Source organism: Acomys minous, assembly GCF_964271855.1.
Source record: "Acomys minous genome assembly, chromosome: 6".
Taxonomy (NCBI): domain Eukaryota; kingdom Metazoa; phylum Chordata; class Mammalia; order Rodentia; family Muridae; genus Acomys; species Acomys minous.
The window spans coordinates 106,416,682-106,431,771 of NC_140487.1; the positions used below are offsets into that span (position 1 = coordinate 106,416,682).

General features: G+C 41.4%; 1 protein-coding gene across 21 annotated transcripts in view; it reads left to right on the forward strand.

Moving 5' to 3' along the window:
- PUM1 (pumilio RNA binding family member 1) overlaps window positions 1–15,090 on the forward strand; it is a 111,294-nt gene that overhangs the window by 47,950 nt on the left and 48,254 nt on the right. For 12 of the 21 annotated variants that reach the window (XM_084787664.1, XM_084787665.1, XM_084787646.1 and 9 more), the window contains 3 exons: window positions 103–281; window positions 8,911–9,077; window positions 11,331–11,601. The exons of 3 other annotated variants lie outside the window; for them this stretch is intronic. In XM_084787664.1, coding sequence (XP_084643790.1) covers window positions 103–281; window positions 8,911–9,077; window positions 11,331–11,601 — 617 coding nt within the window. The remainder of the gene's footprint in view (window positions 1–102; window positions 282–8,910; window positions 9,078–11,330; window positions 11,602–15,090) is intronic. 6 more of the 21 variants (XM_084787647.1, XM_084787648.1, XM_084787649.1 and 3 more) reach the window with 2 other exon arrangements.

A 15,090-nucleotide genomic window follows, 5' to 3' on the forward strand; every position in this document is an offset into this window, starting at 1 on the left:
AGGTCTCCTGATTCCCAGACATTGGTTTACCCATGAGACATCACTCATAATTTGTTTGGGCCTCTGGCTGCACTGTGTCATACTTGTGTATCTTTTTTGTAGATCATTCAGTTTCCCAGCCAATCATGGTGCAGAGAAGACCTGGTCAGAGTTTCCATGTGAACAGTGAGGTCAATTCTGTACTGTCCCCACGATCGGAGAGTGGGGGACTAGGCGTTAGCATGGTGGAGTATGTGTTGAGCTCATCCCCGGGCGATTCCTGTCTAAGAAAAGGAGGATTTGTAAGTTGGCTTGAGGAACTTGTTCCTATCTATTTCTTCTCCCTTTCCCCAATGCACAGTTAGCTTGTTGCGTTTCCTAGGCACTCCCAGTTGTTTCAAACACTTCCGTTGTAGCACGGAGCTCAGCAAGTGTAGCAGGAGAGGGGAACTAGAAAGATGGAAAAGTAGTGGTTTCCCCCCCTGGGGGTGGGGTGGGGGTAGGGTGTACATTGGTAGGTGAGATAAGAGCTAAAATCAAAGTCTCAATTAATTGGTCTATAAGAAAACATTTCTTAATTAAAACAAAAGGCATAAGAGAGAAGGACTTTATTTACAAAGAAAGTAGAAGCTGGGTGTCACCAGGAGGCACTTGCCTGAGAGGAATGATTGACTACTACCTAAGAATGTTAAAAAGGACAAGGCATGTGGGGGTCATTCTTGTTTTGCAGGCTAGACTTTAATTTTATGGTGGCCTTTCTTGAGCAGCTTTGTTTCCTATGCCTATCCTGTTGGGGGGGAATTGTGTTTGTTGTTGTTTGTTTGTTTTTGTTTTCTGGTTTGTTTTTTAATCCATTGCCACTAACCCCACTTACCCTGACTGTTTGGCAGCCAAAGCAGCCTCTGGTTCCTGCCACTCCCTATGAAATCTTAGCGTTCTCTCTGTAGCCTTGTGATTGCTTTCTTAAAGCACACTCTGTATTATCAGCTTTACAGACTGAAGAATCTTATGAAACGTACCTACTTGAGTCTTCTTCAGTTTGTATTCTCTGGCTGGTGGTCTATGCTGCAGCTACCTGCCTGCCTTTTTTCCAAACTCCTAACTCACTTTGTTCTGTGCCTTTTCAGTCCTTTTCCGGAAGTCATCGTGGTCTAATAATACCTGGTGGCAAATCTTTAATACACCTTCTTTCCCCAATGTCATCCTCATCATTTTGGCTTTATACCCACGTGTGTTTCTTTATATGTTGCATTTGTTATCTGGAGTATTTTCCTGCTTCCCTCTGTCACTTAAAGTGTAGAGCAGCAAGAGTTGGTGTTGGTAGCCGGCTTTGTATGTTAAGTGCATTCTTAAGGACGAGCCTTTGCAAAACTGACCTGAATGTTTCTGGGACTGTTGACTTGTCAATCAGACAGGGAACTGCTTTCCTTGGGGATACAAGATCTACACTGTAGACATGAGGAATGGGATCAAGCCACATGATCCTTTGTCTTCTCAAGAGAAGAGTGGAAGGACCTCTGCTTTCTTCCTCCTTCATCCTTCCATCATATTTCTTAGAGGAAGTATTGCCTTCTAAACTGCCTACCACCTTACGTTATTTGCTGGAAAGAAGTGAGTGTGGCACACTAATGAGCTGCTTGGTAACAATGGCTGTGAGTTCAGACCAGTTTCTGTTTGTGGACATTAGTCACGGGCACACATCTGGATTACTGTCAGGTGTGCGGGAAGCAGAAAAACCATTTGAATTAAAAGTAGATAAAACAGTAGAATGGAATCATTACTGTCATTTAAATCCAGTTTTTATGATAAAGCCCTGCTTTTGGACTATCAGGGAGGGTCCCGTACTTGGTTATTTTGGGAAACTGTTGATTTTTAGCTCTTCATAGTATTGTGCTTAGATAAGATTAAGCCTCAGGACAGATGAGAGCTGGTAACTGCTCCACCTCCAATTGAAAACAGGAGTAGCAGTCAGATAAATAATTCTGCAAATCTGCCTTCTCTCTCTCTCTCTCTTTTTTTTTTTTAGGAGGATGGGTGTGGAGAATAAAATGTTATCTAGTGTTTTGACTTCTGTACTATCTGTAGATTGATAGAGGAAGACTGAAGGCTATCGAGCCAGGGTGTTGACAGGAGCCATTTTCTGGCAGATGAAGACCTGTTGACCAGAGAACTACTGGTCAGCATTGGGGTTGTGTTCTGCTGATGCTGTCCCTAACCTGGGTTTACTCTGCTGTTGTTAGCATGACACCCAGAGAAAACTGTGCTAACCGAAAACCTGACTCACATTATCCTCATGTATGCATGCAACATCTGAACGGGGGTAGGGGTGGGGAGAGGCATCCCACTCTTTCTTTTAAAAACAAAAGTAGTTCAGTGTTAAGTTTGAGAGCAAGGACAGGGGGCTATCTACATCTAGGGGAATTGGTTATAGAGCACTTAGCTCTTGGTCAGAGCAGCTCAGGGTTTGCTCTAGTAAGTTGAGTGGCTAGCATCATTTGTGGCATAGTGATGATTAAGCACTCATAGCAGGTACATAGAAGTCCTCAGATGTGACAGCTGGCAGTCCAGATGTTACTGTATCAGGGCGGCCCACAAGGAGACCAGCCTTAACTGTGTTGTAAGTAGTGTCTATTTTCATCAAGATTTCCTTGTCACAGCTTGAATAAAAGAATTTAGCTCTTTGCTTTTCTTCCCTTCCTTTTGAGTTGGGCCTCTTTGAGTTGGTTCTGTGGCCGTAATGCTTAGTAGTTTTGTTTTTTGAGATAAGGGTTACTTTCATGAGGCATGGTGTGGTGGCTTATGCCAGAGAGAAGCTAAAAGATCCTTGTGAGTTTAAGGCCAGCCTGGTCTACATAGTGAATTCCAGCCCAGCCAATACTACACAGAACCTGCCACAAACTAATTAGCTAACTTACTTTGAGGTTCAGCAGAAGACTCTGACATCTGTATTATTTTCAAACTTACTATGAATGCCAGCTAGTACCCAGCATGAGTATCCCCAGCATTTTTAGATAGCAGATTTTACAAGGAGAAAAGTGAACCCAAGAGCCAAGCAGAGCCCCCCACCCCCCAGCTTTTATTTGCTCCTGGAATAAGCTATCCTTTCCCCACCCATCTCCTGAGTTCAGAAGTAGTTACAAAATTGTATGTTTTGAAAGCTCATGGGTGACATTGCTGTTGGTCCCCTGGTTTTCTTCAAATAGGCCGAAGCCTAGTTATTAAGAACAGTGTAGGTCATGAGTGCTACTTTTTGGTTTATGCACTGCAAGCTTTGGCTCAGTGACTATTCTAACTTTGCAGAGATGTTGGAAGGGCTCCCCATGTTGTATCAAGTGCCTGCCTTTTGACCTGGAGGATGCGTACCTGAAGCTATTCATCTGGGTCACAGTGATTTGGCTTGGAAGCTAGTGCTATAATTGAGTTTTGTGAAACTTGGGATATTGCATTATATATAGAAGCCAGGGTTTGGGGTCTCAGCTGGATTCTTATCTGTAGAATAAGAATATTTGCCATTCAAGGAAGCTGTAAAATAATGTAACAAGGCATATTAATACTCTCCTTTATTGTGCACTATTAACATTAGCACCATCCTGGGGCCTATTCCTAGGGCCTACCCTAGCCTTCCTGAACTGAAACCTGCTTTTGTTTTTTGGGGACAGGGTGCCATTGTGTAACCCCGGATGGCCTCAAACTCACAGTCTTCTTGCCTCAGCATCCTGAGTGCTAGGCTTGCAGAAGTGTAGTGCCATTTTAGTAAGACAGCCACCTACCTGCCCCCAGTGTTTCACATGTATATTAAAGCAGTAAGCACTGCACTCCACTGTTAGACTCTCCTTGGAGTAGCATATCATTAGGGTAGACCGCCTTTAGATTTTGGCTAGCTCCACAACTGAAACCACATGTTATAGGCTGCAATGTCAAACTTACAAAACCAAACCAAGCTATTTTTTGAGTTTTCTAATAAAATCAAATATTGTTTTTTGCCTGTAAGACAGCTGCTTTCTTCCTTTGCATATCCCACAGGCTCTTGTTCCGCCCACCTTTCTGCACAGCAGGAATTGGGTTATGCTCTCCAGTACACTTCTATCAGCTTTTCCTGCTGAAATCTGCATATTTTAAATGTGTCCATGTCATACTTGTACTATGGTTGCATCCGTTTTAGTGGTGCATAGCATGATAGCATCTCAGAGTCAGTGAAACCTAGTAGTGGCTGCATTTTTTCATACTAATCTTAGAAAAAGAAGTTGATTTGTTTTTATTTCTTTTGAAGAAATGTAATTTTAAGGATTGCTTTATTAATCTTTGGAACAACACTTATGGTAGATTAACTTATAGATGATAAAAGTAAGGCTCAGAGGCAAAGTAGGGGTCTTGTGTTCCTGCTTTGTTTTCTTTTCAGTTCTGCCCAGTATGGCGTTTGCTTTGTTCTGTTGGCTTTTGAGGTAGATTCTCATCAAGTTGTTCCACAAGGTAGCAGATGCAGATTTTTAATCATTTTCTTGATGGTGAAAGTCTATTCCTATCAGATACGAGCTACTGTACTTAGCAGAAAATTAAATTTTAAAAATCTTGGGGGTGTTTTATGGGAATACACATGATTTGTTGTAGTCAGCATTAGCTTGTTTGTTCTGCAAGTAGACACACAAAATACTGCTTGTTTGATACAGACGAGGAGTCTCTGATCTCACTGAATGGAACTTTTGCCATGTGAAGTGTTGTTCTAAGAACCCTGCAGTTAGAGGAGGATTTCTGGTTCTGACTTCTTTGGGAACAAGAAAGTTGTTTGGAATTGTCTTCCTTTATAGTTGTCCTGAGGAGGCTGAGGTGGCAGTGAACAGGCCCCCTCTGTGCCTGTGGTCTCTAACAGTGGCTCTTTGGCTCCTGGCTCTTTGGTGGTTCTTCCACCACCGTGTTGCTTGGCCATCTCTCAGCACTGCTTTGTTCCCAGTGTGGAGAATTTGCTAGGGACTGGTTGCTTGGGTGTTGTCTACACTACTGGCATTTGTTTTTTGCCTTGCCATTTATGGTTAATCTCTAAATTTTGAGGTTGTGATCATTAGCCTGAGCTATAGATCGACTTTTTAAATGCCTGCTTTGGGAGTGTTTGGTAACTTTCAAACCTTGGTATCCCAGAAAGTGTTATGTGCATCTGTCCTGCTGTAGTTTTGCATGTGTATAACAGCTTTAAACTTTGCAATGCAGCATTTCATTCTTGTTCATAACTATTTATTAAACAAAATTAGTCCTGCTTAATAGATAAGAAAACTAATACTCAGAGATTAAATGACCAAAGTTTTATGACCAGTTAGTGTTGCAGATAGAATACAAAACAGATTGTGTGTACCTCTGTTAGTATTTTCTGAAAGACCACACAACTGTAAGTACTTCACATTATATATTATTAAAAACCACAAAGATGCCAACAATTAACACTTTTTATACTCCTATTCTTTTTTTCCTCCCAAATTGAGTTTAATTTTATGAATATGGGTGAGTTACCTGCATGCTTATTTGTACAGCACATGTATACCATGTTTCTAGAGGCCACAAGAGGATGTTAATTTCCCAGGAACTGTTTGAACTGTCATGTAGGTGCTAGGATTGAACCCAGGTCCTCTATAACTGCTGAGACATCTCTCCAGCCCAACTTTTCTATTTTAGGCTCTTTATAAGCTGCTTTTTTTTCTTTCTTTTCCTTCTTTAGGCTGGCTGGAACTCCCTTTGTAGCCGAGTACCTCTAAATTCATGGTAACCCTCCTGTTTTATTACCTGAGAACTGCGATTACAAGTTTAACTCCCCCTGGCCTACTGGCCTCTCACATTTCTAACAGGTTTATTTATTTATTTAATGTTTGTTTTTTGTTCTTAAATAAAGACAGGGCTTCTCTGTGTAGCCCCGACTGACCTGGAACTCACTCTGTACACCAGGCTGTTCTCAAACTCAAAGAGATCCTCCTGTCTCTGCCTCCTAAGTGCTGGAGTTAAAGGCACACACCACTACCGCCTGGCTCTAAGAGACCGTTTTCTTGTTATTTGAAACAGAGTCTTTCACTGGCTAGCTGGCAACTTACTGCTCTTGCCTCCTGGGTGCTGGGACTACAGTTAAAAAAAAAACAAAACCATTTTTATGATCTTGAACCCAGGGCTGTCTTTAGAGAGCAGCTGGTTTCTCACTCTGATCTTGCCAAAATGCAGAAGGCAGACTCGATTGCCAGCAATTTTTGTTGTATATCCTCTTTTGTAATGAGCTTTTTCTTTTAAGTAAAATGGGTATGTACATATAAATGTATTCATGTACATATACACATGAGTGCTGAAGTTATAAATGGTTACCACAATTGCTTCAAGAGGAGATGCACCATGGAAATCAACAGGCACCTGTCAAAGATTTGATGTTTTGATAGGGGAAGAAAGTCAGGTAGCAAGTTGTAGAAATGGACTGTATAGGATTAGTGAAAACCAGCCAACCTCAGGGAATATTTTGAAAATCTGTGAAACTGATAATGAAACTGTTAGTGGCTATGTTTTCAGTACAGGCCAGTGAGCAAATGGATAGGCTGAGATGGGAAGGAAGCCCTTGTGAAGGTCGCCAAGGAATGAAAATGCTAAACATGAGCTCTCCAGTAAGTGCATTCTCTACGAGTCCCTTGCTTGCTGTAGGACCTTCCTACTGAGCTTTCTCCTATTTCCTGTGTAGTTTTATGAGCTTGCCTTTTAAACTTGTTAGGAGGCATTAGAGCCGAACAGTTTTCTTAAGCCATAGACTTGGTGTATAGGCTTGTAGAGATTCCTCCTGTGATGCCTTTTGGCCACTAACATTAATGGGTTTTTAATTTTTTTTTTTGCCATTGCAATGATAGTCTCACCATCTAGACTGGTTTAATGATGATAAAGACAGATGCTGTTCCTTATTTTGGCAGTTCAGTTTCATAGGAGGCTTTAACCCTCACCATTAAAACATGTCTTGGTCATATTTATTGAGCTTCTGCTAGACAGTTTATTCATCTTTATAGCAGCAGCTATAAAAGTGAAAACTCTACTTCTATACTTCTCAACACGGTGTGGAGGTTGCTGCTGTTTCTGGTTATCTTGTAAGCTCCAGGGCTTCAGAGTCTTGTCTTCTACCCTGTGTGCACTGGCGTCTCAGGGTGCTCCCTCAGTGCTTCTGTGTTCTTAAGCTGCAGGTTGTAGAACTGCAGTCTTGAAGGAACATCCTGCGGTGGCCACTGCTGTGCCTCACTGTCTTGATGCCTCCTGAGGCTAAGCTGTGCATATAGGTCACATGTATTCCTGTTTTTAATATTATCCACAAAGGCTTTATTTTTCCTGTGTGTACTTGAACAGAGAATGACTGTCTACCTTTAAAAGGGAAATGGGCTCTGAAATAGTATTCTACAGGTAGGTCTGAGGCAGCCAGGGCTCCTGTATTGTGCTTTCTGATCAAGTGGTTTCTTAAATCTTTAACAAAGAGCTTGTTTAGTTTTCTCTGTGTAGCCTGTCCGTTTCTTAGTCAGTCTGCTCACAACTAACTGCTGCTCTGTGCTCCACTAAGTTCCACTGAAGTGACTGGAAGTCTGGTGTAGAAGTGCTTGTCTTCTGTCCACTTGGCCTCCCTTGTACCAGGAACTTTAATTTGAGCCATGTGCACTTGTTCCCTTCATAAAGCCTGAGTCAGTGATGGGAACAGCAAGATCACTTCTTTCAGTTTATAAAAGCTAAAGTAAGGTAGTGCTCTGCAGTGCTGGGTTCTGCAAAGCTGTCTGCCATATTCAGCCCACAGATAGTTGCTTTCCTTTTGAACTCAAGGCATTTCCCCCCTCCTATATCCAGGGCTTATGCTGGATGCTACTAAAAGGACACACTTTTACAGACAGCACCTGAATATATCTGATACCAGATCCATTACTTAGGTCTAGTGTTTAGAAATATTCAGAAGAGCCGGGCGTGGTGGCGCACGCCTTTAATCCCAGCACTTGGGAGGCAGAGGTAGGCGGATCGCTGTGAGTTCAAGGCCAGCCTGGTCTACAAAGTGAGTCCAGGACGGCCAAGGCTACACAGAGAGACCCTGTCTCGAAAAAAACCAAAAAAAAAAAAAAAAAGAAATATTCAGAAGTATATTCTCTTGTATAAAATGTCCCAATTATATTAAACTGTTTTCATTGAAATATTCAGATAATGGAAGATAAAAGTTTTTAGAGCACACTTCTTTAAGATTAGTTTTGAAGCATCATTTTTTAAAAAAAGTCAATGTTGGCTAAGTGTGTGGTGCACACTTGTTATTTCAGCATCTAGGAGGCTGAGGCAAGAGGGTTGCTGAAAATTCAGGCCAACCTGAGCTTTGAGTGTAGTGTGTTCCAATCTAGCAAGGGACAGCAAGAACTCGACTCAATAAAACCCAAATCAAATAGACAGGAAAAAAAAATCCATAGTGCAGTTTGGCAGGGCATACACACCCAGATCAAGTGAAGACCTGATTGAGGTCAAATGGTTTCAGCCCACATTAGGTTTCACATTTAGAAATGAAGGAGGGGCTTACATAGGGTAGTGGGAAGTTGTGGATTTTATTTTATTTTTTAAAAGAGGCTTAATGCTTTCCCTCTTAGGAATATGCTAGACAGATTCGAGAGTAGAGAAGTAGGCTTGAGAGATACAGTTTTAACCTGGCTTTGGGAAGAAGAAGGTGTGGGGCAGAAGGAGCACATAGAACGATAAGATGTCCTCAGTTCTGTAACGTACTTGTCTGTCTGTCTTCCCCCATTTGGCAAAAATTTCTGCAGTGTTCCTGCCTCTGTGTTGTTTGTAAACTAGACTGTAATGTCAGGCATGGGCACTGTCCTGTTCCAGATAGTATTTAGTGTAGTCTGGTGTCCACAGTGGGTATCCACAATTAGTTGATGATGATTAGTGAAGCTGAAGCTATTTTTTAAACAGGGCCCAAGGGATGCAGACAGTGATGAAAACGACAAAGGTGAAAAGAAGAACAAGGGTACGTTTGATGGAGATAAGCTAGGAGATTTGAAGGAGGAGGGTGATGTGATGGACAAGACCAATGGTTTACCAGTGCAGAATGGGATTGATGCAGACGTCAAAGATTTTAGGTTTGTATATTTTACACTTCCGATTTTTGGATGTGGGCTGTGGGTTTTTGTTTTTATTTTAGTTCCTCTGTTACTGTTTCCTTCTTAAAAATTGGATCTAGTAATAGATGATGCCACAGAGGTGTAAACTAACTAGTAAGGTGGAAGTTTTAAAGAGTTGTCCATGTGGGCTGGAGAGATGGCTCAGTGGTTGAGAGCTCTGTCTGCTCGTCCAGAGGTCCTGAGTTCAGTTCCCAGCAGCCACATAGTGGCTCACAACCATCTATACTGTGGTCTGATGTTCTCTTCTGGCCTGCAAGTATACATGCAGGCAGAACACTCGCATACTTAAAAATAAATAAATATTAAAAAAAAAATGAAGAAGAGCTATCCATGTTTCATGCTTTGCCCAAATGGTAGAACTTTGTATGGAGGTGGATTTGCAGAGTGGTTCCACAGAGGAGAGTAGTAATTCTGAAGACCCAAAAAGTTTTGTACGTGCTTTGAGACTTTACTGAATTTCTCGCACACCATTATACACTAGAGCCATGGTCACTGAAGGATATATCCCTCTCTCATATTGGAGGGGAGAAATAGCCGAGAAATTTTGTGCCTTCCAGCTGCCTTCAGCAGCTCCATTCCACATAAGTAAACCAGTCATCGGTTACTTCAGCTTGAAGAAATAGGAGTTAGGTGCAAAGTTAAGAGAAGGGCTCACTATGTAATACAGGCTGCCTTTGAACTTGGCAGTCCTCCTGCCTGGGCCTCTAAGTGCTGGGATTTCAAATGTATACTGCTGCCACACCCAGCAAATGGCTTGTTTGCAGTCATATAGTTTCCATGGATGCCTTTTATCCTATCTTTGTTGATAGTTTCAGGTTTCCCTGAAGTAGAACATCCATAGTATTACATATTTGTCTTCTACAGCTGATAACCATTCTTATTTATGTAGACAAGTTTTATTTATGGTGTATAATTTAAAAAAATCTTTGTTCACTGATAACACATACACAAGTAATTTAATGCCAGTTTAAAGCTAATGGATGTTTATATGAATACAGACATAAACACACAGTTTTTTCCTCCCAATAACCACTAGTATCAAAAAGTATTTTACGTCATTTGCAGTTGTTTAATAAGCCTAATTATATATATATATATATCAATATGTATATATTGATATATATATATATATATTGATATATAACATGTATATAATTAGAGCCTTTGAAATTCAAGACAAAGGGCAATACATGCTTACCTCCCTGAATCACGAGCATCCTGGAGCAGTGCTTGTGGTGTCTGGCTGGCCGGAGCAAGAGGTTGTGTTTGTAATGGATGGAATATGACAATATTTTAACTTGTACAAGCTGTATTGTTTTTATTATCGCTATTGTTATTAATTATTTTTAATTTTTAAGAGATGAAAGGATTGAATATAGCTATGGGCCACTTCTTTGCCTGTAATGGGTTTGGATGATACAGGCATTTAGCAGGGTTGTGCTGTATATATGTCTCAAGTCCCAGAACAGTACTCATTTAAACCTTCAGCCTAGGTAATTACTTTGCTCTTTGGAGTTTTGTGACAAGGAGGATGGGACATAAATACACTAGCTAAAGTTTAACATTGTCTTTGCAGAGTAGGAGCTTGTGGTCAGCAATAAAGCTTTACAACAGTTTTTAATTGATTTGCTTCTTCCATTTCTTTGGCAGGTGGGGATAGTGTTTCCCACTGGTAATAATATAAATAATATATGGAAACCTTTTTATTAGAATCATTCTAAGAATTGGAATTTCCCCTAGGAACCAACTGTAGGTGTTTTGCTTTATTTCGAAACAAAGTCTTGTGTGTACTTCAGCCTAGCTTTGAAACTTGTACTGCGTGCTGGGATGATAGGTGTACATCACTATGCCTGGCCCAGAAACCAGCCTTTCCGGTTTCCTCTGTTTAAGGAGGAGCTGCTGCTCTGGTGGAGCGGATATTCCCCTGTGCTTGTGGGGGACACTTGTATTTCTTCAATCTAGATTTCATAGTAAAGGTGTGTTGTGTGTTAATAGCAGAGGATAAAGGTTCAAGAGGTAGTTGGGAAGGCAAACCATAGACTTATTCTAGAGGCTACAACCCTGTAAGTCTTGTCAAAGATCTCTGGTTATTTTGTAGAAGTAGCTTTCAGGACTTGCTAATGAATTATGTCAAGGACATAAACTGGGGGTTGCTGTAGTGTCCCTCCCGGATCAAAATAAGGTTTAATGCCCTTTACTTTCTCTGTTTAGCCGTACCCCTGGTAATTGCCAGAACTCTGCTAATGAAGTGGATCTTCTGGGTCCAAACCAGAATGGTTCTGAGGGCTTAGCCCAGCTGACCAGCACCAATGGTGCCAAGCCTGTGGAGGATTTCTCCAACATGGAGTCCCAGAGTGTCCCCTTGGACCCCATGGAACATGTGGGCATGGAGCCTCTTCAGTTTGATTATTCAGGCACGCAGGTACCTGTGGACTCAGCAGCAGCAACTGTGGGACTTTTTGACTACAATTCTCAACAACAGGTACAGTGTGTGTCTTTTGTCACCCTTTTCCTTTCTCTCTAGCCAGCACATTATGGGGGTGGGGTGGGAAAGGTTTTATCAGTTTAGAATGCCATCAGCCAGCAGTTTTTGGTTCAGCAATGAAATACGTTTACAAAGCTTACCTTTTAGCCAACATTGCTGGGATGAGAGCATCCTGCTCTGTATGTACTATGCTTGGCTCTTTCCTCCCTACCCTTGGGGAGGATGCTAAATTACACGTTGGAAGATTTCTGTTGTATGCTGTTGCTGGTTTGTTCTGTGTTTAAAAAAAAAAAAATGAGGGGCTAAAGAGATGGCTCAGTGGGTAAGAGTGATTGCTTTGAAAGCAAGAAGATCCCACTCCAAATCTCTAGCATCCTTGGAACAGCTGGACATAGCTGCTCATGCCTGTAACCCTAGTATTGGAGATCAGAGACAGGCACATCTCGACAGCCTAGCACAGACAGTGAGCTTTGGATTCAATCTCAGACCCTGTACCAAAAAATAAGGTAGAGAACAATAAAGGAAGCCATGTAGTGTCCTCTCCTAGTATTTATTATTCACACATGTACACGGTGGCACATGTACCCCTTCCCCAAGTGTGCATACTCTCTTCCCTCCAAAAAAGGGACACAAGATAGTGAGCATTCTTGTCCATAACCTCAGTCAGTATAATACCAACTAGATATAGTATCTGACATGCATAACAGATACCTTTTAAAATAGCTAGAATGATTAATAGAACACACAGCGCTCTAAGGGCTACCATTGTTATTTGGTTGGGGCTAGGGGAGGGGGTATGATCATGAGAGCCAGAGAGTGTGTGGCTCACCTATGCATGCACTTGCAGAGGGCAGAGGATGATGTTGGATGCTTTTCTCTATTGCTCTTTGCATATTTTCCTGAAACAGGGTTTCTCACTGAGTCTGGATCGGCCAGCCAGTAAGCCCCAGTTATCTCCCTGTCTCTACCCTTTAACACTACCACGCCAGCCCACCTCCCAGTCCTAGAGTTACTATGTTCAACTATGTCCATTGGTTTCTGTGCATTCTTTGAATCCAAACTCAGGTTTGCATGGCAAGTGCTATTATTCACTAAGCCATCACCCCAGGCTTAACTTTCTTATGTGTACAAGTTTCTAGAAAATTTTGTTCATGTGTTTACTGTTCTGGGTTTTTCTGAGACAGTATTTTGCTATGAATCCAAGACTGCCCTGGAACCTGTCCAGGATGGCTTTAGATCTTGTTTCAGCCTCCCCCCCCCTTTCTTTTTCTTAAATTTTATTTTATATATATGGGTGCTTTGCGAACATGCAAGTCTGTGTACCATGTGCATGTATGTGTACCTGTGCCTAAGGAGGAAAGAAGATGGCGTTGGATTCTCTTGAACCTGGATGTTTGTGAGCTGCCACGTGGGTGCTAGTAACTGAACCTGGAGGCAATCTCTGGTCCATTACTTTCAGCCTCTTTGGTAGTGCTTAGATCACAGGTGTGAGCCACCATGTCCCATAACTATGCCAACCATTTTTGAAGGCATAATAGGACCAATTCATTAGAAAGGAAATGAGCTATCAGAGGGATCAGGAAGCTTCACAATCTCCAAACAGTCTGATAGATTGTACCTTCCTGTTACTCCTTAGTTTTGGACTGTACAAAACTGGATTCTTAGTATGAGAGACTGCAGTATTATTGTAGTTTTGAAATTATTTGTTGCCTTTGGAGACAAGTTGTAATGTGCTGTACCTTTCCTTGCTGTCATTTAGCTGATGTCAGATGTATTTTGATTGATATATAAGTAGCTCAAAGAAATATCTTCAAATTATGCTGTGAGACTATATGGTTGTTGATTTTTTGTTTCTTTAGGTGGTACTGGGGGTGGAGCCTGTGCTTGCTATATAGGTGCATAGGGCTGAGCCATACCCCAGCTTTTGTGAGATTTAATTAGCAAACCTTTTTTCCATAGAAAGAAAAGTATAATTGGACACTGTTCTTTGTAGCTCCCAGAAACTGTGTCTAGCTCCACAAAAATTGTCTCTCTGTTCTTTTCTTTCTGGTCCTTACTGGCTCAGTGCTTTTGTTTCCTATTTTAATTGCACTCTTTTTATTTAAGAAGAGTTTGCCTCCTATGTGTTGGTAAAATTTTTGATTCTCTTTTATCTAACCATCTTTTACTTCATAGTCAAGGAGCTGTGGTCTTTTTTGGTTTACTAATTTATGGTTTTATATTACCAGGAGTTTTGCAGCTAACTTATGTTTAGGACTTAAACATAAATGAACTTTTGAATATATCAGAGATACTAATTGTGGAGATGTACAGTGTCATAGATGGCTTTTCCACTGGCTAATTGAAACAGATTTGCACTTTGGAACCTGTTGTTATGGCTTTTCATAGATATTTTAGTTTTTGCAGTGTGGGGATATTGCTATGTGCACAGATGTGATTTGGACATTATTGTTTTATCCCATATCTTAGGGTTACTATTGTTATGGTGAAACACTATGGTTAGGAAGGAACGTTATTTGGCTTACAGTTCCACATTGTAGTAGATCATTGAGGAAGCCAGGGCAGGAACCTAGAGAGTCAAGAGCTAATCAGAGGCCACAGAGGCATGCTGATTACTGGCTTACTCCTTAAGGCTTCCTAGGTCTGCTTTCTTATAGAACCCAGGGCCAACAACAGCCCAGGCATGCCTCCATCCATAATTGACTGGCCCCGCCTTCATCAATCACTACTTACAATATTTTACAGGCTTTCCTGCAGTCTGACTTTATGGGAACATTTTCTCAATTGAAGTTCCCTCCTTTCAGGTGACAATAGTTTATGTCAAAGTTGACATAAATCTAGCCAGCACATTCCATATACTCCACAGCTATTGCTTCTATCCCATTCATGCTAATGACATGCTCAACTCCTAAGCTATATTGCCAGGGGCAGATTTTTTCTTTTTTCTTTTTTCTTTTTAAAAGATACTTGTGTTCTGGGCACTCATAAAAAAAGATCTGGTAATCATTATCCTAAGACTTCAAAGTGTCTTTCCAGCCTCAGTTTCCCAGAGGTGCCTGTAGAGAAGCTGGAATTGTTAAGGAGGAAGGATCATTTGGATTTATCATGTGTGATAAAACACCATGACCAAAGCAGCTTAGAGAAGGTAGGATTTATTTGCGCTTCCAGAACTAGAAAGCCTGTTATTGCGGGGAGACATGGCAACAAGTGGCAGGTATGGCTATAGGAGCAAGAAATGGGAATCAGAGAGCTCATATTTTTTAAGCAAACACAAAACAGAGAGTGATCCACAAGTGGCTTGGGCCTCTAAACTCTAAAAGCACACCACGTGTTGACACATTTCCTCCAGCAAGCTTACATTTCTGAAACAGCACCATCAACTAGGTACCGAGGGTTCAAATGTTTGCGCCTGTGGGGGACAACTCATTCAAACCTCCCCCCCCCTCCCCTTAACATTTAACTTTATTTTCATTCTCTTTCTCTAAG